General features: G+C 44.9%; 2 protein-coding genes and 1 long non-coding RNA gene across 5 annotated transcripts in view; 2 read left to right on the top strand and 1 right to left on the bottom strand.

Annotated features, from left to right (window-relative positions):
- Positions 1 to 3,347, top strand: part of LOC142583201 (uncharacterized) — a 162,243-nt gene extending 158,896 nt beyond the window's left edge. For both annotated transcript variants that reach the window (XM_075693556.1, XM_075693557.1), the window contains one exon: positions 454 to 3,347. In XM_075693556.1, coding sequence (XP_075549671.1) covers positions 454 to 559 — 106 coding nt within the window. In that variant the 3' untranslated portion in view covers positions 560 to 3,347. The remainder of the gene's footprint in view (positions 1 to 453) is intronic.
- Vps4 (vacuolar protein sorting 4) lies at positions 2,543 to 6,356 on the bottom strand. Its single transcript, XM_075693558.1, has 2 exons — positions 5,180 to 6,356; positions 2,543 to 4,303 (listed from the first exon to the last, which is right to left on the bottom strand). The coding sequence occupies exons 1-2, from the start codon at positions 6,095 to 6,097 to the stop codon at positions 3,902 to 3,904; spliced, it is 1,320 nt and encodes a 439-aa protein (XP_075549673.1). The 5' UTR covers positions 6,098 to 6,356; the 3' UTR covers positions 2,543 to 3,901.
- A 123-nt stretch (positions 6,357 to 6,479) lies between these two features.
- LOC142583204 (uncharacterized) lies at positions 6,480 to 27,447 on the top strand. 2 transcript variants are annotated; one of them, XR_012828572.1, is made up of 4 exons: positions 6,480 to 8,848; positions 9,525 to 9,614; positions 20,498 to 22,801; positions 24,121 to 27,447. It is a non-coding gene; the product is annotated as an uncharacterized LOC142583204 (long non-coding RNA). The 2 variants fall into 2 exon arrangements; XR_012828571.1 differs by having other exon boundaries at positions 20,498 to 27,447.
- Positions 27,448 to 27,747: the final 300 nt, after the last annotated feature.

Here is a 27,747-nt window from a genome sequence, read left to right as displayed (position 1 = left end):
TTACCGTGATAAATTCCATTCTATGAATGAAATCTCATTCTGATACCCGGGAGGCAAGTGCGTCATGATACACTGGCTCACTCCATTCCAATGATTGCTACAGCTGCCACAGTCAGGAAAAATGTGCACAGCTCTCGTTTATTTTCTCATGATCAGCATCATCACACCTAACCTTACTATTACATGACATCAGTAAATTTTGCTGCGTGTCATGACATCACAATAATGCCAGTGACCCCTGGCTTGGCATATGGTGACCAACTTTAGTAGTAAATTAGGATATTTCATGTTTTCCAGCCTTCATTATTTGTCTAGTGTGATCCTTTCAATTTGGCAAAACATGAGGTAGTTTCCATAAATCTGAAAATGCATCTTGGCAGGTGTTTAACGGCACGACAGTTTAACGGGTGCAATGGCTGCCGACACCAACCCTTGCTCTTGTTTCTCTCGCAGGTACGAAGTGTCCGATGAAGAAGACATGCTTTTGCCCGACAAGTACCAGACGGTCAGGCCTCGCAGCAGCTCAGAAGACGAAGCTGACCTGGCGATAGTAGCGTGATAGATTGTGCTGTTGCGCACCCAAGTTCCTTTCTTACACACATCATCCTAATAATGTACTGAACGCAGTTGGTATGCTGAAAAAAAAAAAAGACTTTGCTGAGCAGGGAACATCATGAAGGCTTGCGAGAATGATGATGTGCTCTGCAATCAGTGAGGTACGCGGGCAGGCTGAAATGGCAGGGCAGCCGAGCAGACGCATTCCCGAGTGCCACTAGACGCCCTTCGCGGTGAACTACGTTGGAGCGCCTTGGACTTTTGTTGTCTTGGGAACATTTTCATGCCCTACTTTGAAGGTGATTTCGCTGCCACGGTTTTCTGTGGCAAGTTGAGGCCGTCTGTATTGCATTTTAATGTTGCGTGCGCCCGGCTTGAGGTCAGAACATTGTGGGTCATGTTTGCCCAGGTAGCAAGCGAGGCAACGTTAGTGGCATTGAAGTGTGGCCACAGCACTTGAATACTGAAGAAGGAACTTGCATATTAAATTTCAAGTTTTCTAGAAGCAATCAACTGATTGCTTAACTAGTTCACACTAGGGGGGGGGGGGGGGGGAGTAGGTGAAGAACTTTGAAAACTGCTGTCTAAGCAGTCTTGACATCAATAGGGGTTCTGTTTCTGTCACGATGGAAGACCCTTCCCCACCTGCTCTGAACCAAAAGTCAGGCGTACTGTTGGTACCATGTCTGGTACCACCCTGTCTACCCATTGGTCTTCTTTGATGCCTCTCTGCTGCCTGGGCATATCATTTTGTCTAACATATCGCACAATATATCATGGCATCTCATAAGGTTCCTTTACCACAGCGGATGCATTTAGAGATAAGCTTTGTCTGCTATCTCTTCCTTAGAAAGGAAAACATAAAAGAAAATAAACACTCATCCCAACTCTCAAGCCTTTACCTTGAGAGCGGGACCCTCTTGGCGGTGTGTTTGTATCTTTGACTGACTGTCATTCCGGAAAGTTCGTTTTTGCCAAGGCGGGGATGTTGGTCTCAAATTCGAGGCATTTTGCCAAGGCGGACGTGTTTCAAAACTCAGGGCTGTTTTTTAACAAATATTTTTTTTATACATGTCGTTGTTTGTTGAGTTGTGTATTAGGTGTGATGGCCTTTGTAAAGTTTTTTACACTAGAAGGTGTGTGGCCACGCCGTGCATATATTTAAAAAGTCGGAGCCTCGTATGCATGCATGCTGGTTTCCTGTGCCTGTTTTTGCGTGTTTGAGCTCTTAAATGCGAGACTGAGTGCCAGACTATGTGATATGCGCTCCAATTCCATTCTTACCTCTTGTATTTCTTTCACCAAAAACGTTTTTGAAGGACCAGCGTTAACCACAAAATTCCTAAACTGACCACATTTTTAATAAGCTGACCCTTTGCATTTTTGAAAGACGGGTATTACTGCATGAAACGAGAAGATACAGTATAGAATTTTTTTTTTTTTTTTTTACCGATTGTCATGGCACTTTCGCATGCTAATGCGGCTATTTCCGAAAAATACTCTGTTGTGCCAAGTTTTGTACATATCTGATGAATTGTTGCCACTGTACTATAATCCTTCACAAAGTGTACCATACAGTAATAGTACTCGGCTTCTCGTAAGCTTTCTTTCCTCAAGATAGCTCTGTGAAACTAATCACCTGTACTTGCTCCAGCGAGAGTTCTCATTTTCCATTGCAAAACATTCATTGGGCTACTCGTCATACACAAGTGTTAATTTATCTGCTGCTAATACTATTTTTTTGTACAAAGTCGATAGTCCCCTTGTATTGAGAATGAAAAAAAAAATAACTGTCTTCTTTAACTGTTATGTTGGCTGAAATAAAACATTGACTAATGATGTGTGGTCCTGCGTCTGTGGCTTCGCGTTGATAATTGAGTGCAAGTTTTTACTTGTATGGTTCAGCACGTTGGTGCTTGTCCTTGGCATTCGGGTATTGTGTACGCATTGTGTCTACCGGTGCTTTGATGCGGCTCAGAAACAACTCTGCCGTCTTTACAGTTTATTGTATATTTCTTGTCTCAAGAAGCTTATCCAACCACTTCCAACCAATTTGAACAACGAAATGAAATGTGACATATTTTACATTCAGAACGGGCAATCATGCAGTATTCCCTAAGCGTTTTCCTTTCTTTTTGAAAATCACAAAGCACAAAAACAGAACAAGAAAACAATCCTCAGCGGATCTTCAGCAGCATCACAAAGAGCACAGTCTCCGAGGGAGCTACATTTTCATATGGTGCCTGACGCCTGTGAAGGGGCATGCTTAAAGCTTTCAGAAAAATATGACGGATCTAAACTGCTGCCAGTGCAGGAATGATGACTGAGGCAGTAACAACAACAAGCAATCTATAGACTCTGCAGAGTGCTTTAGGACTGCTTGGAACAATAAACATCACCAGCAGTTAGCAACATGTCGCGCAACCACAGCATGTCACTGCCTCGCTATGTTCATAGGGCACACTAGTGAAGCAGTTGCTAGACACCGCCTCTTAGAAAGCGGCCACAGCTGTGGCAATCTACTTCTAGCTATTCTGTGTGCCACCCATCTAGGCACTGAGCATTCTCTCTCTCTTTGAGAAGCATGCTATAAGGAAGCTTGCATAAATACCGGACTTAATTTTGCTGTCATTCTTATATAATAGTGGCATCCAAAAGAGACTCACTTTCTCTAATACAAGTTGTCGTACTTCACACTGCACTTTAGCAACAGGCTTGTAAAGCTTGCAGAGTGCCATGAGCATCATGTGCAAGAACACAACTAGCACAAACGGCCTGTGAAATTGGAAGATGGCGCGTACAAAAACCAGACTTGACGCTTTCTGCCTAGCAAAACAGCTCTGGTAAGTCACTGTGCACATCCTGCTGCTTCCAAAACTCTTAAAGGTGCATTGATGCTGCACCACAGCCTGATTAAAATGGGGCACCTTTTTGTTTCCCAGTCAAAAGCGACAAGTGTGTTTTATGAGCACAGCCATTAAATTTAGGGGAAAAGGGAGGGTATGGAAAGGTTGGTGCACTTGGAAACGCTGGTACATTTTTGACGCCGAGCTATCTGCTGAAAAACCAATGGCAGATGAAAGCTTTTGCGGCCATGGCGACGGATGCCTACCCTGAGACACAGCCCTCGCAATGTCCAAGTCCTCCAGACAGTGACGGTCAAGCACTGGCCAGTTTCAGAGTCATCAGTTCTGTGCTGTTCACATCCAAAGCTTTCATCGTCATGCGTGCGTACAAGTAGTGAGATGCCAATGCTGGAGGAGGCCGAGCCATGACCAGAAAAGCTTCGGTCAGTAGTGCGGCGCGCATCATTTTGCACTGCCTCCCAACGCTACAATTTTTTTGCTTAGCCTTCCTGGCCAAAGTCATTCATAAACTTTCTCAACTTGTCGAGGTCAGCATCGTTGACAGTCGGCTTGGCAGTTGACAGAGACAGGAGCATGTCGCTCATGGTGACTGTCGGCTCGAGGAGCTTCTCACCCGGCACATCCATCCATGACATTTCGATGGCACCGGGACTACCGGGAGAGCAGGGCGTCAAGAGGTCGTCTACAATGACGTTGGGGTCACTGCGTGATGGCCCTCGCACCCTTCTGAAGTGCGTTGCTGTCTGTACTTTCCGCACGGGCTGCATCAGGGCATCGCGCACAAGCACCGAGATGTCAGCTCCGCTGAAACCGTCACTGCGTTTCGCCAGCTGCTTGAAGTCGTCTTCTGTCAAGGTATGAGGCGTGTTCCCAATGTGAAGCTGTATGGATGAAAAACAACGAAAATAAAGTTCCATAAACAGTAATAACAGAAATGACAGTCTATGCTACGTGCGTTGCATGTTGTGAAACATGACACTGCAAGTCAAATTTTGACGGGACAGTATAAAGACTGGATTTCAAGTAGTCTTTACTATGCAACAGTGTTCGTAATGTGAACAAAAAGCAACCACCGCAAGGGAACAAGCAAAATTAGCACTGCTCGCCCCTGTCATCCTATAGGCTGACATCATTCACACGTAGAGTGGGGCACAATTTTGTTTAGGTAAAACTATTCTTTCCTTGACAAGAGAAAACAGTCAGTGAGGCATACTAATGCGACTGTAAATGCTAATGAAGTGCAATTTCGGACACAAATAAGATTCGAACAACTTTCTTTGCTGCTGGTATGGTGCTGGTAAACCACATTTCTCAATGCTGGCAACCATCTAGCCCAGTTCTCTTGTTTGATGGCATTACTTCTCCAGCCCAGCTGCTAGCAATAAAATCTGAACACTATTTTGCAACTAAAAACGCAGATGAACCTTGTACTGAAGCTCAGTCTGCTTGTTGACTAAATGAAGAAAAAGGTGAATGTGAGCAATTTTTCCACGCACATCAGCAACATTTTTTTACTGTTACCAGGGCCTCTCCGTTGGTGAGAAGTGGTTGCTACTAGCGTTTGCTGAGACGACAGAACCGGCGCTACTCCAGTAAGAACATTCTGCGCTTATGATTTATCGCCGCCAAAGGCTTTCGCTCCGTTCATTATCACAGCGATGCGGACAATAATAAAGCTACCACTGCGTTCTCGTAGCACTTGCGAGGGTCGTAGTTCCACCTCGATTTACGCGCACGCAGCAATCGCGTGCACTCACCTTAAACATGTGCATTCTGGCAGGCTCCTCCGGCAGCGGAATGTAGATACGCTTTTCAAAGCGCCTCCGAATGGCCGAATCCAGGACCCAGGGGATGTTGGTGGCTCCCAGCACCAGGATGCCGTCGGTGTCGGTGCCCACACCTTGCATCTGCACCAGGAATTCAGTCTTGATACGCCGTGTGGCGTCATTCTCGTTGTCAGACCGGGTGCTACAGAGGGAGTCTATCTCGTCGATGAAGATGATGCTCGGCTTCTGGTTGCGTGCCATTTCAAAGAGATTGCGCACCAGCTTTTCGCTTTCGCCGAGCCACTTCGAGACGAGGTGGGACGACGACACCGAGAAAAAGGTCGAGTTGTTCGCTTCGGTGGCCACCGCCTTGGCTAGATAAGACTTTCCCGTACCTGGGGGTCCGAAAAGCAGGATGCCCTTCCACGGTTTGCGCTTGCCCGTGAACAGGTGGGGGAACTTGATGGGCAGTATGACAGCCTCCTTCAGGGCTTCCTTGGCCGCGTGCAGTCCGGCGACGTCAGACCATTTGACGTTCGGCTTTTCCATGACGATGGCACCTTCTAATTGATTCATAAGTTTTTTCTTCTCCGGGTTCTCATCGTCGCTGTCCGAGCTGTTGTCTTCCTTTTTGTCGCTGTTTTCGCCCTGCTTCACGGGTTTCTTCTCCTTGGTCTTGGTGCGGAGGTACTCTTTAAGCTTTTCAGCCCTGTCCAAGTACTGGACACACTTGGATCTGATACTTTCCTTCGCCCGATCAGTCTGTGCTTCGTACCTGATAGCATGAAGAAAGTACTCCACGGCATGCTCGTAGAGCCGCAGAGCTTCGGCGTAGTTCTTGTTCTTGTCCTCCTCGGTGGCCCTCGTCACCAGGTCAATCGCTTTTTGAAGAGCCGTGTTATTACTCATCCTGTCTTACGTCAACATAAGCCTAAAATCAAACGATGCCGAGAATGCTGTTACACCACCATTTCGATGGCTGCCTCAACAACCAACCCAACCCCAAACAACGCAAGCAAGAAAAAACTCCGCCCGGAAGTTTGGACACCACCCAACTTCCGATCGCGAACTTTTCTCGCGGGCACGCTGTGCGTTTTTCACCGTGCTTATTAGTAGATCAATTAACGCAGTGTAGGCATAAACAACAATGATAAATACCAGGCAAGTGCGTACGTGGACGCAGTATCAGACTCTGGTATCAGCGTTGTATGGCAACACGCTATGGCAAAATGAAATCGTAGGGGACGCTAGCAAAGCCCCGATTGCTACACATCATCATCATCATCATTGATTGCTGTTTCGTTCCTTCTTTTGTTCAGTTTCGTGTTGATTTTGTCGCTCTTTCTTCAGCCGTTATGGTGCCTGAGCGTAAACGTTATGTGGGCCATGATCATGCCGCAAGCACGTCGCTGCCTTGATGAAGAGCGTGAAATCGCGCGCATGCCGGCTTGACGCTGATGTGCGCTTATGTTTCAAAGACAGTGACGCCGGTGCCCGCGTCGGCGCCGCTTCTAGGCCGTTTGCGCACAGATGCAAGTTCCGAGCGAGCCGTCGTCCCTAGCGTCGTTTAATCCGTTTAATCAAACGGGCCACGTCGATCCTCATTGCAGACGCTCTGCATTCACCTTCCACAGCGTGATCGAAGCACGAGGCCCAAATGCTCATAGTGGGTTCGACGTCACGCATTCTTTTGTCATTTGAGTTTCTAATAGCTTTTGTAACTGGATCATTGGCTGGTTCTACATTGATTCAGGCACGCTCTACAGCTCCCGTGCGATGGTTGCGACCGTTTCCTACGTTGTCTTTCGACATTTGGTGGCTATTCTCACATGTGCGTTTATGTACCCTCAACTTGTGTGCCCAAACAAAGATATTGAACTACCTCGGTACATACCTGACAAATATATTCAAGGTCTGCCACACTGTAAATAAAGTTGTTGCCAACCAAAATTTGAACGTGGGCCTTATTGGTGCCAGTTTAAATGAACTAAACGCGTTTGCAACTGCAGGTATCGGGTACAGTATCGGGTATCGGGTGCCACTTATAATTAATGGCAGCTGGAAGGGACCTATTGTGTCTGTACTGGTTAATGTGGAATCTGTCCACAAATGGGGATAGAGTTGCAAACTGGCTCCGCACAGCTTTCAACTACAGCAAGCCAGCTGGTTTCTTGATAACCCCAGTTGCGAACTGTATGTACACAAAATTTCTATCTGAAGCCACCAAGTTTCAGGGCAAAATGCCATCGGTGCATCTAGAAAGCAATTCAATGTTAATGGTGGAGCACCGTATTACACTAAACCATTATAAATAGAGAGGCTTGCACAGCACCAATACCAGAAAGAAGGTCACTCAGTTGACACCAACTAGCCCAAAACGTAAGTCTACTTGGTCTAGCTTTACATTGCAAAGCCACAGGAATAACCCAAGGAGGATAACCTCCTTGGAATAACCTTATATTGGAGAAATCACAATGACACATAATTATACGAACTATGCCTTAGAAGTCTGGTCTGTGAAAATTATTTGGCAAGTACGAGTTTATTTTTTGCGCTTGGGTTGCCACACGGCATAACATCATAATGGTGCTAAATGTAAGCATGCAAGCCCGTTTCATAGATATGTTGCAACAATTATAAAATGTGTTGTCCATATTTCATAGTCTTCAACCTGATCACTATTAAATTTCACACCATTAAGAATGCTTTTGCGAAATGTCTTTGTCCCAGGGCGTGTTTAAAGTACATGGCGGGCATCCGTTGCCAACTAGCAAGCATGAGTTGATGCTGTATGTGCTTGATATGGGACCTTAAAATTGGAGTGCAATTAAGACTTGCATAACTCATTACCTTGCAAACTGTAATTGTTTTCACATCCGAGTCATTCCCGTACACTGTGTGGCAAAACAGCATGCATGCTAAACTTAGATGATTTCATGACAGCCACTGTTGTGCAGACCACATTAAATATGTATTTGTCAACGTTATGTTTGTTGCTCTGTACCACGGTGGAAGCTCTGTACATATCAACACGTGCTGGAAGAATTATGTTTGTGGCATTTTCCCGACAGCCAGCTCGTCTGAGTACAAGAGCACGATGTTAACACTGACCAGCAGCTGAAGATGATCAGATTCAAGGTCAAGCAAGTGCACACCAAACTGGTAGCCAAAAGTGTCCCAACAGAATGTAAAAACTTGCCAACATGCTTCATATCGAGAACCCAGCTAGAGGTCATGGTTTGATAAGGCGCTCGTTTCATGCTCGACTGATGGTGAGGTGCAAGCACGGAGGTCACTCTGGGCACCTACTAAGGGTTTGACAGTTGCGTTCTTTGGCATTTCAGTTTCTTTTTATGGTTGAAATTGGCTGGAATTCGTTAAGCTGTAGAAATTAGCAGCATCGAGATGCTGCCTTTCTGGAAACATTCTTTTGATTTTTATTCGAGGGATTTGCTGCAAGGCATCTGTACCAAACAATATTAGCAAAATGGCATCAAATAAATACATGCAGCCCTGTTTGACGCAGGTACTGCAGCAATGAATTAGTGAATTTGCTGTCCGTTATATGAGCACCTGTGTCTCAGAGAATGGACTTCTGGACTTGGAGGAGAGCCCAGTGGTCGGGAAGAAGTGAGGCCAGTGGGTTGTCAGGTAAAGATGGTAATTGAGTCATTCGGTCGGCCAGATTGTTGTACAGGCTCCCACTGTTTCCCTGAATCCAATGCATGGTAATGGTGAAGTGGGACAGCTCATTTAGCTTATCTGCTTTTGGGCAAATTTTAAATTGTTTGGTAACTTTCTTCAGTTCCTGCAATGCACCAAGTGAGTCCGTAGATATTAAATTTCGTAACATTTGATAACATGCTGATGCACTTGATGGCATCATGTATGGCTTGTAGTACTAATAACAAGGAATCCAACATTTCGGTGGCAGAGTTGTGTATGTACTCCATTTTGGGATGAGTGTGGCTTACAAATGACACTTGTTCTCCTCATGGTATGACTGCTGCATCCATGTACACCTGAGTGATGGTAGTCGGAGTTGTACTAGCTGGCTGATTACGTCAGCAAAGGTCCACTCGTTTGTAGTAAGAGATGTGTAGTATCACGGAGGAGGGTCATTGTGTGTCATGGTCAGAGGGGGCTCTCTAGTGTAACGATTCTTAAGAGCAGCGACTGCAGCAATGAACTGTCCTTTAAGGATTCTGGCCTTCTCTCGCTGAGTCACGAGCTCCGAGATAGTGTGTAGCTGAGCAAGCTCTTGCAAAATTGAAATGGTTGTAAGACGAGGGAGTGCAGTGATAGTTCTCATGGCATCTCTTTCTGTCACTTCCAGGCTTGCCCACCAAGCAATAAGTCAGTGTAATTGCACTGGTAAACAATACACGGTTGGAGGACGGAGCAAATCAGATGGAGAGCCACCTTGGTACGTGCTCTGCCGCTCCTTGCTTGGTGCAGTCATGCGCACGGAGTGGAGAGTTGTTGCTGACGTTGGATTGGTGGATTTCTAGACTTGCATGTTTCTACTCGAAGCAGCCACGCTTCTTCAGTTTCCAGTGTAATTATTTGGGTGAAAGTTTAGACACCACTTCAGACTTTAGATGCTAGACTCCACTGTTATGCCGGACTTATTAGAGACCCGCATATATCAGTACTTTTCAGCCGATACTTTGAAGCTGGCAGTCTGTGCATATATATCTGTGAGGCTGGCAGTCTGGGTGCATGATTCTGTAAGCAGTACACTTGCGAAACTCAGCTTCCATCATTTACTCGTAATGTTATTCCAGCTTTGGATTATGGAATACGAGTTGATTGTGTGTTCTTGAACTTTGCAAAAGCCTTTGATGAGATGTCCCACCAGCTGTTGCTTCCTAAACCTAGTACATTCAACATATTGATCCTGAAGTGCATAGAATGCTTCATGACTCACCACACTCAGCATGTAATAGCTAATAATTGTTCCTCACACCCCTGAGTAGTTAAATCTGGCATTCCTCAAGAGTCAGTGCTGGGTCCATTGCGCTTATTAATCTATATTAATGACCTTCCAAATAAACTTAACTCTTCTGTAAAGTTATTTGCTGACGACTGTGTCCTATACCATGGGATAACCGATAAAAATGATAACTACCTTCTTCAAACCGATGCTGACTATATCTAACTGGTACAGTAGAAATAGAACCTTAACCAAACGAAGTGTAAAAGCATGAAAATCTTGCGTTCTTTGAACTGTTGTGAACCTTTTGACAACAATGTAAATGGAACCGAACTTCAAGACCTCAGTAGTTATAAATACGTTGGTATTCATATAATTAACCATCTGTCCTGGAACTCTCAATAACTTACCTCACTAGCAATGCTAGTCGTACTTTGGTTTACCTATGCTGAAACTTTCATGAAGCACCCGCATGCCTTCCAATAATGCTTTATCAAACATTACTCCGTCCAAAGGTTGAATATGCTTCAGCCGTATGGGACCCAAATCAAACTACACTAATTAATATTTTAGGATCTGTTTAGAACTGATCAATTCATTTTATTCTTAATACCGATGATTGCACTGCTAGCATCACATTGATGAAGTCGACTCTTGGCCTCCCACACTTGGTAATGGGAAGAAAAAATTCCCGCGTATCGCGACTCGGGGTCGAAGACGAGAGACGGACTCTTGGAGTAGACGAAGAGGAGATGAAAAGCTTTATACTATATTTACATATAGCAGGTAATAGCATACAAGTAGCAGAGCCGAAGAGCGCACCAGACTGATGGAGCAGTTAGTGGCGACTCTCTCTCTAACAATGGGCCGGCTCTGCCTTAAATTCCTGCTTAAAGTCCCGTCGTCGGCAGGAAGAGGCAGGACCGGTGCTGATGTCAACGTGTTGCTTTCCTCTTTCATCGAAGGCGAAGCCCAAGCTGCATAAAACCGATCTCCACGGCAAGGAACAGCAGTTTGGTGAAATTCTGAAGGCTGCCAGTGGATTTGTCGTGGTGCTTTGTGCCACCGGACAACCCGGTTCGACCCACGGAAAGGGTTCAGCAGTTTCCTGGAACTTTGCCGGTTGTCACCAAGGGTAACCACTTCAGAAGAACGAGGTGGGGAGGGGGAAGCGCACGCTGCCTGCATGTAGGCACGCAGTGTGGCACAACAGCATCCTTGCCGCCAGACAATGCATCCAGAAGTTGAGCTTTCTGATACAGCTCGGACGGTTGGATGCTCTAGTTGAGCGATGTCATTGATAATTTAGAGGGAGAGGCTTTGCTGCTTTTTGCGCCGGTAGTCTTTCCTGCTGCTCGGCCCAGAGAAGGTCCACTGGAATGACCAAGGATCAAAACACCAAACTACTCCAGTCAAAGCAAGCACCCTCCGAATGCGTTTCAAACTGCTAGACCAATGTAAGTAAACAAAGCCCTCTATGAAATCTGGCTACGCTATGCGAAAAAAAAAAAAGAAAGTTTCCGAACAACTTGAGACACATATCCGAGAGAAAAAAGTTGAGATACTGACCTTTCCTTTATTGTCAGCACGTGACAGAACTAATCTAATCAGAATGGTTTCATAAGCAATTCTTGAGTGTAATGCAGGCAGGTCGGTGAAGACCAAGGTTGCCGAAGGTGACTTAATTTTACCCCCCCTCCCCCCCCCTCCCGAAAGCCTGGATGGAAAGGTGCCTGGGAACCTGGGCACCATTTCGCAAAAGTACGGAATGGCATCCGACAACTGTAACCGCCAACCGAAATAACCCTCCGCTTAGTGCCGTCTAAATGCACTCGGCAAAATGAGTACCAAATGTTAAAGCCCAGGAGCAGTCCTACCAAACTAATAAACAAATACCCAAACTCACATGAATGACACACAAACAAAGGTGAATCTAAATTCTACAGTAACACTTATTACAACGAAAGTATGCAATACATAAATCAAGTCACAATTAAAATTAAGCATTTAGCCTCTTCATAGCCTACGTATGAGTAAATACAACAAACAAACAGAAACGCTGACGCTTTCTTTACTCAAGCGTTCAGCAATCAGGTCTCAATAAATAAACGATCAACAAACTAAACAATACATGTGTCTTCCGAACAGAAAGGACCAGACCATTAAACAATGCGCTCTTGACATCTCGTATGCTTTTATAAGCTCAATGCACGATTCAACTTTACTGCACAGAAGACAAAAAAAAGAAATGCTAAAATTACAGGTAACATAAGGGCTTTCAAAGTACCATGTATAGCTCGGTGTGTGCAAAGACACCCTTTCAGGCACGCTCGAGCGGGTCGACCATTTGTGAGTCTGTACACTGTCCACTTGCGAGACAAGAACAAAACTGAGTTGCCTGAAACACCTGCGACCTTCGACACGCGGCCTCCAAATTCTGGGAGAGCGGCGCATTCACAGACCTGCGTGCATGCTGTCCATTTGTTCGCTAGGCACTCGCCTTTCTTTCCCACAGGACGGGAGCGGCCATTAAAGCAGACTTTCAAGCATGCCCGACGTGTCACTACGTTCCTCTGCCTACAATGTCTTGACACCACTGAGAACAGGCGGCACTTGCGGCGTCTGAATTTCTGTGCAATTCTTTCTTTCCTGACACCCGTCACGCTTATTCTAGACTTGGACAACTGCCTAACCTTCAGATTTGGCCCACTCGGGTTTTTCCTGCCACCTTGGCGTTTGGCGTGCTTGAGCCGGCTCATGCTGCCGCCCGAGTCTGACTTTCTCGGCTTGCGCCTTTGTCGTTTGCACTCAGCGCGACTCACAATACTTGCGGTCTCGGCACGCGTACTCCCAGGTTCGCTGCCCTCTCGTCACAATGATATCACTCCTGACGACAAAACCAAGCTAGGCTCGTGGTCGTCGCTAGATGTCGGTGCCTCTGACAGAACATGACTGCATCGGATGCCATCTGCGCTAGCGAGCTCATCCTAAGGTTTCTCCTTAACTTGCCAAATTTTATTGCTGCTATCGAAAGCAAATGAGCCCCTGTTGGCCACTGTTTCCAAAGTGGCCTCTCTAGACGTCGAAACAACATTGTGTTCGCACTCGTCACACAGTGTGTGCACCAATGACACCACAGCATTTTCTACACATCCTGAGTTAGCAGCCATCTCAATAGGTGGTTTGGCCTTGACAAGCTTGGCATTGTCGCTATCATCTTGGCCTTCGCAGTTGGCCTGATATATAGCTTCAAAATGCCTCAACAGAGCCTTTTTAGTTTCATCGTAGTTCCAATTCTCGTAAAGCAGGTGTTCTAAAACACTCTCAGCTTTAGACGGGAGCAACGTGACCAACTTCTTGGGCCAGAAGTCCCGGCTGACACTTCTTCACACACTTGTTCAAAATCAGAGAAAAATTTAACGATATCTTTGCCTGTCCTGCAGGTGTGAAGATAGCTTCGGGCTCGCCGCGCTTGAATTTCCCGATCAAGCTCTTTCATCCTAGGACTATGCAATCGTGTTGCCTCTTTTGCATCTTGCTTGTGCCTCTCTGCTTCCCTGCGTTCCTTTGCCTTCAGCTTTTGCTAAACAATCATCTCCCAAGCCTCGCTAGCTTCCGCTACCGTCACGCCCTCTGCCTGCATTACGTTGAGAATCGCTTTCCTTGTTTTAGCAGAGCCGGCGGAAATGCCCAACTCCTCACAAATTTGAATGAGGTCCTGAGCTTGGAATTCCTCCATCACAATCTTGTTCCTTGTGTTGCTTGCTCACTAAATCATAGTCTACCAAAAAAAAAAAAAAAGGTCTGGCGACATGAAAAGCAAGCATCAGGCACTCGCCCACCCAAAGCGGTTGACGCCGATTGGCCTTCGAGCGGTGTAGCAGGCGTCTCCTGGCCTTGTATCTCGCAGCTTGCCATACGCTGTTGAGATACTGCTTCGCAACTCCCATAGCTGCCATCGACTATTGTGACCCGAGGTCGTGGTCGAGAGACGGACTCTTGAAGTGGACGAGGAGGAGAATAAAAGCTGTATACAATATGTACATGTAGCAGGTAATAGCAGGTAATAGCATACAAGTAGCGGAGCCGGAGAGCGCACCAGACCGATGGGGCAGCTGGTGGCGACTCTCTCTAACAATGGGCCGACTCTGCCTTAAATCCCTTTAGGTGTTCCCTCATTGGCAGGTCAAGGCAGGACCGGTGCTGACATCAACGTGTCGCTTTTGTCGAAGGAGAAGCCCAAGCTGCATAAAACCGGTCTCCACGGCAAGGGAGAATCGTCATTGCGTTCTGTGGCACCGGACAATTCAGTTCGGCCCTCGGAAAGGGTTCGGCAGCTTCCTGGAACTTTGCCGGCTGTCACCAAGTGCAACCACTTCAGAATAAAGAGGTGGGGAGGGGGAAGCACCTGTTGCCTCTATCTAGGCACGCAGTGTGGCACAACACGCGTCACTTTTTCGTAAGAGTTTCTCTCGTAATAAACTACTGCATCAGGAGTTTATCACGCAACCTACTTTTTAATTTTTTTATTCAAAATACTCACAGGCTCCAAATAGGAGTATTGTGTGAGGGGGACGTGCAGAAAATGAAGTACACACACACACAAAAAAAGCAGCTCACGCATCATTATACAATAAGTAACAGTTTCACAGGACACAGAGAAGTAATGACAAGTGTAAAGCTACAAATATAAGGCCAGAAAAATATTGCACAGTATGTGCAATCTCTGAAGGAACATTGAAATGGCAGCTAAAAGGGTGACTAACAAAGTACAAGGCAGTGAGTAAAACAGCTAAGAAAACCAGAGCAGTACTTGGTCTTTGAAGACTGCAGAGTCATGAATGGTAACGATGTGATCAGGAAGATCATTCCAGTAGTTTATGGCACACGGAAGCGCTGATGAATTAAAAGCCGTGGTTCGGCCAAATACGAGCCTAAAGCTGTGGCTATTACAAAGATGACGGGACGTACTATGTGGTTCGGTAAGGGGAAGGGTTGTAGGATGCTGACTATGAATTATTTTGTGGAAAAGGCAGAGCAAAGCGACCTTCCTTCGCAGCTCTAGTGTCGGGACTGATAGCTAGAACTTCAGGTTAGTAACGCTAGTCTGTCGGTCATATTTCCTGGTTATACAATGTACCGCACGGTTTTGAATTCATTCTAGTGATTGTATTAGATAAGCCTCATGCGGTGACCATATGGGCGAGGCGAATTCAATTTGAGGATGAACAAAAGTCTGATAGGCTAGTTTTCGAGTGGTTAATGGGGCATCTCGAAGATTACGTTTCAGATAGCCAAGAGTATGCGATGCTTTGGCGGTCACGTTATTAATGTGAGTCTTCCAGCAAAGATTGACAGTGAGATATACGCCAAGGTACTTGTATGAAGTCGCATGCGCACAAGGGTTAGAATTTAGTGAGTATGGGAAGGCTGAAGGCGTCTTCTTGCGGGTAACAAAACTCTTCATCTCGGCTTGACCACCCAGATAAAGTTGCCATTCCTTTCTGCTGAACTAATCTATATTTACATTCTTTTTTCCTTAAGACAAGTAGAGCGTAGAATTGCCTTCTTCCCTCCACTTGGAATACATGATATCTTTCAAGACTGCAACCCCTGACCAGTTTCTGAAGTAGCTGAAATTGTTTTCGTTGTTTTCTTTCCCGTTTACTTCATGTTATGCTTATATTGGCTAATGTTTTGCACCCACCCACCTTGAGGTTATTTGAATAAATAAATAAAATAAGTAGATTAATGTATGGCTTCTTGTAAATATCGGCATTGTGTATGCAGGTATATGTGAGTGGACCACAATGTGACTTTGTGTGCATAGATAAGAAAACACATAAGGGATGTCCCACAGCCTCCATGCCAGAGGCAGTAAAGCGGTACTGTACTGCAGTACAGATTCCTGCAGTGCCCCACGCTTAGACGTAAATGACCAGATTTGTCTTTTTACACATATCGCAAACGTTTGACAGCAGAGGAATGAATGTGCCAATTCGGTCAGTTTAGGTGGCAGGCCAAGACGCCGTATGTTACGAAGAATTGTCTCGTGCTCAACATTGACATGTGCCTTAATTACGTTTGTAGCAACCATGGTTTGCATGAGGTGGCTGTGGGACGATGCATGTAGCGCCTCATCTGCCAGGAATTGCTTGGCCCTCCTCGGCTCCTAAGTTTTGCCTAAACCCACTTTGAGCCGGCTGACACTTATGATGAGGTTCTAGTCACCATCGAAGGTGAGTGGCCAGCACCTGCTCAAAGATTTTGCAGACTGTTCGCATTAAAGAAATTGGCCGGAGGGCCTGGAAACTTGTGGGTGGCTTCCAAGCTTTTGGAATTGGCACAACCACGCACGTGTCCCCGCTCATATGGAATGGTACACTTTTGGCCCATACCATATGGGCTAAAGGTACCACTGGGCCAAGCTACCATAGATCTGCATAATTTTTGCTTGGCTTTACCTCGTTCATAACCTGCAGCAGTGAACCAACTCTGTCTCCTTCCATATTCCTGAAGAGCTCATACAGTAGATTGTCGTAACCAGGGGATGAATGCCTCCTCATCCTGTCAGTGGCTGCAATGAGCTCAGCTTGTGTAAATGGCGTGTTGAGACCTGATGTGTTTTTACACCATCCATCGAAGGAGCAACACCTGGAAGCTGCTGGTGTTTTAGAAAGAAACTCACAGCCTCTTACTTTGCAAACTCCTCCAGAGTCGGGTTGAGTGCCAGTTGAATGCTTGCCGATGGATCAGCTTGATGGTTTCAAGCTCCATGGCCTGAAAAGTCCGCTGTAAGGCTTTGTTTCCAGCCCTGGATCCAAGGTAGTAGCACCAGAAACATTTACAAGCTCCTGAGATGACGGGGTTCAAGTCTTACACTGGGATCAACCGTTTGGTTCCATCGTTAAAAAAATAGTGTAATTTGTATTATAACTTGTTTATTACAAGCTCTAGTTATTTTAGCATGTGTGCCTCTGTCATAAAGGCAATTCTGTGGAAATGGTTTATACTAATTAACGTATCTTCCCTTTTTCTATAAGGTTTTGCACGCGTTTTATGAAACGCCCCCTATAAAGCATTGCGAATGCCTTGGTTGTAAGAGCCAGCAGTGTATTGTGATTACACACTGCACACATCATTGTTTTATAGCATTTAATCAATTGCTTCAATTCACACCAATTCCAATGTGTGTTTGATCTGCATAATTTTTGCTTGGTTATCCCCTCCATTATCTTAGTATGCTTCTGGAAAACTAAACCAAAATTGAGTTATTGAACATCCACTAAACTCATGACAAGCTCCCTCCAGCTTAGCTGAACAAAAAAGCTGGGCTATATATTTCCTTTGCTTCTCTTCCCACACCTCGTCTACTTATCATTAGTCATTTTGCCTAGATTTCGAGCCTGCCTGTGCATGTCCTTAATGGGAACACCGTGGTTGGTTTACAAGTGGGTAACTGAAACTTCCACTGGCAAAGTGACTGAGGAATTACATCACTGGCGCTCAGTGTGTGATTCACATGCCTACATTCTGGTTTTCAGCTTCCGTGGTGACATAGCAGGCAGGCTTTCTAGGTCCTCTGACTAATCTGGTGAGCTGTATACCAATTTTACTTCTGTTTATTTTTTGCCAACCGAAAAGATGCATATTATTTATTTATTTATTTATTTATTTATTTATTTATTTATTTATTTATTTATTTACTTATTTACCCTCAGGGTCCATGGGCATTAAAGAGGGAGTGGGTACAGTTTGTGCGAGTAAAAAAATACATAACACAGGATATAGATAAATACAAAAAAAAAGGTGGCGCATGTACTATAGTTTGATTGAGAGTACATTTGTAACGTTCCTGCTAATACTGCTGCATACTAATACTACTGCATTGCAACGTTTGATGGTGGCAATACTGGCAGCTCTTATGACATGTGGGGCAGAAATGACCGAAAAGTAGACTCCATAATAAATGCACCAATGCCTAAATGATATCACCAATGCATGGCAAAATGCAGTGCTATGTAGGAATGAGATAACTGCATAGAGCTGACAGTGAAAAACATGACATTTTCTGACGAAATGATAGGTATGTTGAGGCTTTCTTTTATTAGGGTTACACTTGCTGCATACGAATAATTTAAGATAATGACATGCACAGAGTTATTCTGAACAAGTTCCAGAGATTCAATTAGGCTATCCTGACTAGGGTTCCGTATTGAAGCAGCATACTCTTAAGTTTTGATCCTACTAGTGTTTTATAAAGAAGTTTAAATGAGGGAAGCACACTGCAAAAGTTAGTTTAAGTAACCTAGCATGCATTTGATGTTGTCAACTGTGTAATCAATATTTAGTAACCAAATTAAGTTAGAAGTTATATGTATGAACACCTAAATATTTGTAGGAGTTGGTGTTACAATTGCAGCTTTCCTGGAGAGCTAATTTAGGTGTGCACCAAACTCTGTCACACCCACGTGCTCCGATCACTTGCTCTTGTGAGTTGAACGTGTGCTTTTCTGCGGCAACCGTTTTCCAGGAACTGCGGTAGTCTCTTTAGCAATGCTTTCAATCCTTTCATTTTTGCAGATGGTAATTTGGGTAGCAACAAATTACTCAGCACTTTATACTCTCTAGGTCCAACAGCCTCCAAAACGTGGCTAACTTCCTGTGTTCTGCCACTTTGTTCACCACCACGTAGTGCGACCTTAACCTCTCCAAGTGCAATTCAAAAGTTTGTCTGCAATTCAAAGGTTGATACTGCCCACCTAGGCACAGTTCTCAGTATGGCAGTGCCAGTACTGATCACCTTTTTCTTCATCAGCTGTGTGACCTGCGCATCCCAAGGTAGTGATTCTGTCCTCATCGCCAGCGAATGCATCAATGTTGGCCATCACAACGGCCACCAGAGCAAAGTTGAGGGTAGAGACTCTTTCACAAGAAAACATGTTTATTTTCTCAGAAGAATGAACATCTTCGTGAAAAAAAGATTACAAGATCACAGAGTGCAGGACAAGCATTACACTTCCAAGAAATTGTCTGTTGAAGAAAATCTGCACTTCAGTGCAAGTAGATTACCAGGAATTGGATATCAGACTCATGGTGTAGAACGAGTGTGGCAGATCGAACCAGGTCAAACCGCATCAACTACATATTTAAACTCTAACTGCATATCAAGTCTGAAATTTGCAACGCTGGCATAAAGTGGAGACAGTCAAGATTACAGCCAAATGTGTGAAAAATCCAGAGAACAGATAAGACCTAAAACAGGACACCACATGGAAAAACACAAGACTGGTACACTACCCATAACCTTACAGGAAAGGCGACGAATAATAAAATTGAAGTTGTCACCTAATTCTTAAAATATTGAAAGCATCAAATATTTCTCAGTTTCTTGACTGGATCATTTCAAAAATGCCGTGAACGAAAATTCCAAGTAACTCCTGTATCTTTTGCAATTATCAACAAATGTTGACCCTATAGTTGTTTCTTATCAGTAGATTGTGATGGTGCTCTTGTTGAAATTATGCCCGATCCGTCCTATATTGTCACGTGCGATGTATAAACCTTCTGTGCTGAGAAGGTAAGCACATGGCACGGAAGGTGATGAAAACACTTTTGAGCTTGTGTTGGTAAAGATATATCTGGGCTGTCTCTGCAGTGTACTCGCCACTGACTCGCAAAAGGTGTATAACAGCTACAGAAAGGGCTGGGTGTCTCTTGCGGCACCACATATTCTGAGGAGTAAACGTGACATACCTGAAAGGAAAGTTGAGTTGATATGGACACCGGCTCACTCTGGACTGGAGGGCAACGAACTTGCCCACCAGTTCGCCCGAGAGATGGAGCACCGGGTAGAGGAAGGTGAGCCACAGTTCATAATTAGTTATAGGGACATTACGAACCATTACAAGACGGAGAGGCGCCGTTACCCTGATCTTCACAAATCGCTTAGCAGAGAACAGCAAACGATCTACAGGCAGATACAAGCAGGATCCTTCCCACACCCTTACCTTCAAAACAAGATGTACCTGGAAAGGTACGAGAAGGAATGTAATTTCTGAAAGATTCAGTTAGGCACGCTCCAACACGTCATTGGAGTATGCGATTTCGTCAAGGCAATCCCCCCACCTCTTACCTGCCCCACTACCCTACCCCATCCCTCATCCACCCTTACCGAGCGATGGGAGACCTTGCTGACCAGCACCGCCCTGGAAGACCAGCTCATCCTGATCTCCAGGGGCCAGGCGGCTAGGGAAGCATATGGGTTCTGTGAAGAGGGAACCACTTTCATCGACGGCGTCTAAGAAGATGTCGAGCTCGGCTCAATAAAGTTGTTTCTCTCTCTCTCTCTCTCTCTCTCTCTCTCTCTGCAGTGTACTCCAGCTGTGACTCACTAGTGGAGGTGTGGGCTACATGTTCGTACTTTGGCTCAGAAGTGACCACCGTCACTCCAGGCACCTTCAAGACAGCCCGCCGGGCCACAGCCAGAAAAAGACAGCGTTGGCCAACGACTACTGCCAGAATTCTATTCCTCATGTCACACAAACTGCAGAAAGGGCGTTGACCAGATTACAAGCCAAGCAAGCCTGGCTCGTGGCACCACCTACTCCATCTGCTCGTGAACCCATGCACCACACACACTTAGGTCATTCCATGGTGATGTTTTTGAGGATATTGAAGATTAGCGGGACCATTTTAATCATGTTGCCAGCTTCAACAACTGGGATGACAAATGGAATCTTGGGAATGTCCGCTTGAGTACGTCATCCATAGTCAAGGGCATAATCAGTTCTTATTACTGAATAGAGAATGTTGCAAACATGAAAAAACAATTTTTTGTTTAAATATCCCGGTTAAACACCAGAAGCAGGAACTCTGTGTTTGTGGGCAAATGTGAACATATCCTCATGTTTAATATGGTAAAGATTGCTTTTGTTTGCATAAACAAGAGAGATGACAATGCAACATTGTGCTGAGGTTCCATGTTTGCGCTGCTCCCTGGATTTTCATGTCATCTTGCACTATTATAAGCACGCTTAGTGGTTTCTTTTCATTAGCTGTGATGACCAGCCATTTCCACGTAAAAAATTTGATTGTTATCAATTTTTACCATAACTCTCAAGTAAAGTATTTGCAAGGTCTAGCGTTTTCAGCTCCACAGGCGTAGAATGACATGAACAGGAATCTGGAAGGAAGGTACAGGAATGTGTGGTGCAAAAGATAGCCATTTAAAGCCATATATAATTTGGGGTTTCACTTGAAACTTGGGGAACTTTAGTGCTCGTGTGCAGTCTGGTAGTTATAGATAACAATCAAGCTGGTTGTCACATGTGAAAGAACTGTTGAACAATTACCAATTACATTTTGTTTTAACATTTGTGTAGAATCTTGTTTTCTAAAAGGCCCCTGATATGTTTATTGTCAAAGCACATATTTCCAAAACAGCCACAGATTTGACCGTCACATTTAAGGAATCAGCCAATTGAGCTTAGAACTGAGGTGAAACAGCGCGAAAAAGACGAGGACACAAGGAAACAAATACCACAGACAAGCGCTGACTGCCACAAATCATAAAACTCGTTTCACTGAGTGCAGGCGCAACGTCATCTATCAAATACCGCTCAGCTGTGGAAAATCTTATATAGGTCAAACGGGACAGTGCTTCAATGAAAGAGCTCGTCAGCACAGCACTAACCTAAAGAATGGCTATGGGAGTCATTTAGCTGGACACTGTAACGAGTGTCAATGCACCCCCATATTTGAAAAGACAAAATTCATAGGGAAAGGAAAGGTTAAGAAGGAAAGAGAAATAGTAGAGGCCTTTTATATAAGAAAGGAAGGAGATAAATGTATAAGCACTCCCTCTCTTGCCTTGTCGTATAAAAGAAATCACATTTTTGGAAGAAAGATTAAAATGTTGTTGATTTGCAGACGTTTTTACGACTGATGTGTGCATGCCTATGCTGAAAAAGGTATAAATGTCCGGTGAATTTCAAATAAACTTCCAGTTGGCAGTCAGCGCTTGTCTGTGGTATTTGTTTCCTTGTGTCCTCGTCTTTTTCGCGCTGTTTCACCTCACTTCTAAGTATGAACCAACTAGCCCTCGTCGAGATCTTACCAATTGAGCTGTTGCGATTTTGCTGTCTCATTGTGATGGAAGCATGGCTCTTGTCCTTGCGGATTCAGTCATGCATTCCAGTACGTCCACTATATATGACCAGCTGGACACCATAACTTTTTTTGTTTCATCTGGAAGTTCAGTATTAATTTAGTACGCTTATTATAACTTTATTGAGTGCTTGTCCTGTAGTATGCATTTAATTTTTGATGGTACTGTTAATGAATCAGTGATAGTTATTGCATTCTATTCGGCTGTTTTGTTCCCGACTGAGTGCTACTTGTATGCAGTCTCAATTGTACATTTGTCTTGGCCAGAACATAGCCATAGGCAATGGGTAGATCTGAACAGTTTCTGTATATCTATATCGTGACATCTGAATGCAAATAAATTTGCAGTTTTTAAAGTTAGAACATGACAACTGCGTTTTAACAATTAAATGCACTCTCGCAGCTATCCAGTGGCATCGTCACCACATCATCAAAAAGAGAGAGAGAGAGATTTTTTACAAGAAGTATGTGTGTTACATAGGTGTTTGCGGCTTATTGAATCAACCTAGGTGAGGACAGGTGCATTTTGTACTCCCAACATTTTAGAACTCTTAGCGAATAACTGACTTGTTTCAACTTGTCATGCATAACCTTTTATATGTAAAAGGTTGCTCTTTTTCGTAGGTCGGCAGTGTGGGAGAGTACTCACTCACACTCACTCACCATAATTGTTCCAGGCCCCACACTCACTCACAAGCACCCATTCACGTCCACTCACACTCACGTCCATTCACACTCACTGGCACTTACTCACCCTTGCACTCACATCCACTCACAATCACTGGCACTCGGTCGCATTCTCACTTGGCTCCACTCACACTCACCTCTGCTCACACTCATTGGCACGCACTTGCACTCACCTCCGCTCACACTCACTTGCACTCTCACTCACCTCCACTCACTGGCACTCACTCGCACTCGGACTCACTCACTCATCTCTGCTCACACTCACTGGCCCGCACTTGCACTCACCTCCGCTCACACTCACTTGCACTCTCACTCACCTCCACTCACTGGCACTCACTCGCACTCGCACTCACCTCCACTCGCACTCACTCACTCACCTCTGCTCACACTCACTGGCCCGCACTTGCACTCACCTCCGCTCACACTCACTTGCACTCTCACTCACCTCCACTCACTGGCACTCACTCGAACTCGCACTCACCTCCACTCGCACTCACTCACTCACCTCTGCTCACACTCACTGGCCCGCACTTGCACTCACCTCCGCTCACACTCACTTGCACTCACCTCCACTCGCACTCACTTGCACTCGCACTCACCTCTGCTCACACTCACTGGCTGTAACTCGCACTCGCCTCCACTCACATTCACTGGCCCTCACTTGCACTTGCACTCACCTCTGCTCACACTCAGTGCCAGTGAGTGTGAGTGGATGTGTGTGCGAGTGCCAGTGAGCGTGAGCGGAGGTGAGTGCGAGTGGCTGCACTCATGAGTGAGTGTGCTGCCCTCTGCCGCTCACAATTCGTATATATTCACACAGAAGCTTCCAATTTAGCACCTATAACATCTGGAGTGCAAGAAGGCAGTGTTTTGGACCTAGTTTTGTCTTTAATATACATAAACGATTTGTCTTCCCAATTACATGGTGACATCCGTCTATTCGCTGACAATTGTTTTTCGTACCGCGAAATTAATTGCAATGATGATCACCCTATACAAAATTCTACCTTTTCTTGCTGTCAGGAGTGGCAGACGACTCTAAATGCCCTAAGATAAGTAATGCTAACAGTAAGTAGAAAGAAACAGATATCTTATTTTACTTACATTTGTTAATGACACACCTCTCACCTGTGTATTTCAGGGTAAATATTTAGGAGTCACTTTAACACATGCTCTCCAATGGGAAACCCATGTTAACAACATAACCTCAAGTGTAAATACTTGCTGCTGTAAATATGCTGAGCACCATGCAAAGTGACTCATCCTTCTGAGAAGACGCCTTCATCTTGCACCAGCGGATGCAAATCTGCTGGCCTACAAAATGCTTGTTCGACCAGTGCTGGAGTACGCCTGTATTGTTTGATTTATGCACACAAAAGAACTCATAAGAGGGGGTGCAGAGGAAGGCGATATGGTTCATTTATAATAAATACAAGTTAACGGATTCATCGACTGAATTATTAAAAAGAGCTGGTTCATTAACAGTGCAAAGTAGGGCAAAACTAGCACGACTAAAGTTTTTGTTTCAATTTATTCATGTTGACAAAACCATGGACACATCCGTACGAAGTTCTTTGAATCGTTCTAGGTCAACACGCCACAAGCACTCTAGAACACCTCATGAATGCACCTTTAACTAAAATCCTTTAAATATTCATATTTCCTTAAAACAATCGGGGAACGGAATAAACTTAGTCCTCCCATTACTAACGCATTATACTTAAATAACCTCATGACCTCGAGCGGCTGCCAACTTCAACAACGTTTGCTCAGAGCTTACCCCTCGTTGATCCTCGAGGAGGGAACGGCACTTAGACGAGATTACGTAAAACAAACTGGTCTAATACATCGCTACAGGCGAGCGAGCAGCAGAGCACCGTAGTGTATGCCAGCAACTAGAAAAGTTAGAAGCAGAGCTCTTATCTACAGAGCAGTGCGCTCTTTCTTTATATCCCGTATGGGGTTTTATCTCCACAGCACTGTAGTCTGGAACAAACAGTTGCAATGCGTCTTTATGCTTTGAAGGACGCATTGGCATTATTTGTGCACTCCGCGTGGCGTGCCGTCCATTAGGTGTGTATTCGAATTAAAAAGAAGTTATGGCACGGTGTAGCACGCATGCATAAAGAATGCGCCGCGGGCACAGCCAAAAGAAAAAAGAAAACTGTGCACATGACACGGGGAAAGGTAGAGGAGATGGGTAGCGAGCCGAACAAGTCGCTATAATAATTTTAAAGAAGCTGCTTTGGAGAGGAGGCGCCACACAGCTGCTGTTCCTGTTGCCATGACAACGTAAACAACAATGTGCACCGCCACTTTTCTAAAGCATTGCCCCCCCCCCTCCCCCAAAAGGGCCATAACTGATGGGCACCTTGGCGCTAGCGTCGAAAAGAGTGGCTGCATTAACTCGACAAATGGGAGCCATGCGGAGATTCACATGGCGGTCATCATTGGCTCTGAATTGATGCAATGATGCAATTCCTAGCAATGCGGTGGAGGCGCGTAACTACGGAATGAGCGAAAAGAATAGAGAAAGTAAAGAAACATCGGGAGCGGTGATGAAATGTGGGGACGACATTGCGCCGTACGATAGCTCACAATGAGAAGAGAGAAAGGAGCAAGGTCTGGAGGTGATATGACGTGGAGAAATCCGGTCAGCCCGTCAGAAGCATTGAATCTTACATCTGCGGCATCTGCACTTGTCCAGCCCTCCTCCTTTTAGGAAATTTTGCATTTATACACAAATTTATTTTTTTCTAGATTGAAATGAATATATAGCTATACTGGCCCAGCCGTTCACGCATTTATTATGTGAAAGTTCAACTGTTACAACAGCCATATTCATAATCCGGGAGTCCTCTCATAAATAATCAACATGTAACTTGTCTCATGCTATCATATGCGAATGGCCCACCAGTGGGATAAGCATAATATATTGCGTAACATAGGATTGTTCCGTAAACTAGCAAGCATTTATTGTGCATGACGATGTTATGTGTGTTTGCATTAAATTACCACCTTTGATGCACTGCAAATATTTCTATTACCTTTAAATATCGGTACTGATATTGCCTTCCATGGCAGTAAAATGTGACAAGTTTAGGTCCACATAAGTTGTCTTTTTTCATTATGTAAATACAACTATGTATTCATTGATCAGCAAGTATAGTTGCCATGTACTAACCGGCAAGCATACAGAATAAATTGCTAAATTTAACCTTAAGAAGGAAACAGCAGAGCACGGGAGGCGGTCTTGTAAAGCAAATCCAACGCATGAAATAAAAGAAAGTAAATGAAAGGTGCAAAGCATTAGCATGAGCAAGCCGTTTATATCTGCTTCGTTCTCCTGGTTATGCGCGTCATCTCATGCTTATTATATTTTGCGGCACATTTACGTTCGTCATGCCACACTTAACTAAACACCTCCGCTCACAATGAAGTGTGCACTGAATGTGTCCCACAAACAGTTCCATAAGTGCAGACCATTGCGGTGACAAACCTGCAAGCACAGAAGGAAATATACAAAATCTCTGCATTTGCAGCACGTAAACACGTTCTCTGTGTGGCGAGTCACTGCAGTATTATCTTGCAATTACATAATGTATTATAGAAGCTTAATTATCGCAATGTTGGCTAACAGCGACCAAATATCAAGTGCACAGCAGACACCCGCCGCCTTGGCACAGCTTCTGCAGCAGAGAAAGCCCGCAGGTGCGGCAAAGCAGCGCGGCGGCGGGGCAGTTCTCCGGACAAGCTTTACCTTCCCAGTATCCTAGGTCATCCTAGCACGGTTTGGTCCAATCGGGAACGCAGGTGCAAGATCGGACCACAAACGGGCATAACCGTCTCGTGTGCATCTGCAAGCACCCGACGCCAACTCGTCGGCAGACGGGGAGAAGGGGTGAGCATACGGAAGGAAGAGTAGGCGCCGCTGGTACACACACGCATGCACACAGACGGCTTGCATGACTTCCAACGGTCATGTCTCGGCGACGTGGCCATTGGAAGCCGAGCCTAAAGCCAAGGATCCTTACGCTCCTTGGCCCTTCGGCGCCGTCTGCAAAGGTCTTCCCAAGCCTGATTTTGAATGTCTCTGCGCATTGCACTCGCGCTAACAATTGCCACACAAGTGAAGCGTAAAATAAGCTATGGTGGAAATTAATGTACATGCTGAACAGTTTCTGTGGACAATTTTTTTTTAAAACTTGTATCGGGATTGTGGTTGATTAATCTGATCTCATCATTGCGCATCCTGTCATTGTATTCTTCGTGATTTGTATTTTTTAGTCATACCAAGCGTACTGCTACTAATAATTTCATATATTAATTCTGCTAGTATTTTAGTGTTTTCCATTGTATAAATTACTTTATTGTGCTTCTTTTGTATCTATATGTGTGCTCTCTGCAATGATCTCTTGTGAGATGGGCAGTATTCTTAAATATATAAATAAACGCTACACGACTTCTGTTCGCCCGCTTGAGTGCATTCAATCCGCACTCTTTGCGCTTCAGAAAAGGAAATATTTTTTCCACCCCTCGCCCGCCTCACAACGAGGATTCAGAAGAGCCATTCGCACAATAAGTGCCGAGAACACGGCAAAACTGTACAAACTACAGCAATGTGGTATATGCAAGTTTTGCACGGCTAGAGAAAGTGACCTGGATTTAAAACGCTTCCGACTAGCAGCAGACAGCCAACACAACGCAACAAAAGAAAAAAAAAGAAATGAAGAAACGCAGATATTCTGCCAAAATATGCTAAAATCAC

The sequence above is a fragment of the Dermacentor variabilis genome, chromosome 5 (assembly GCF_050947875.1).
Source record: "Dermacentor variabilis isolate Ectoservices chromosome 5, ASM5094787v1, whole genome shotgun sequence".
Taxonomy (NCBI): Eukaryota; Metazoa; Arthropoda; class Arachnida; order Ixodida; family Ixodidae; genus Dermacentor; species Dermacentor variabilis.
The sequence above is the reverse complement of the archived record's forward strand: the minus strand, read 5'-3'. Positions and strand labels throughout refer to the sequence as shown.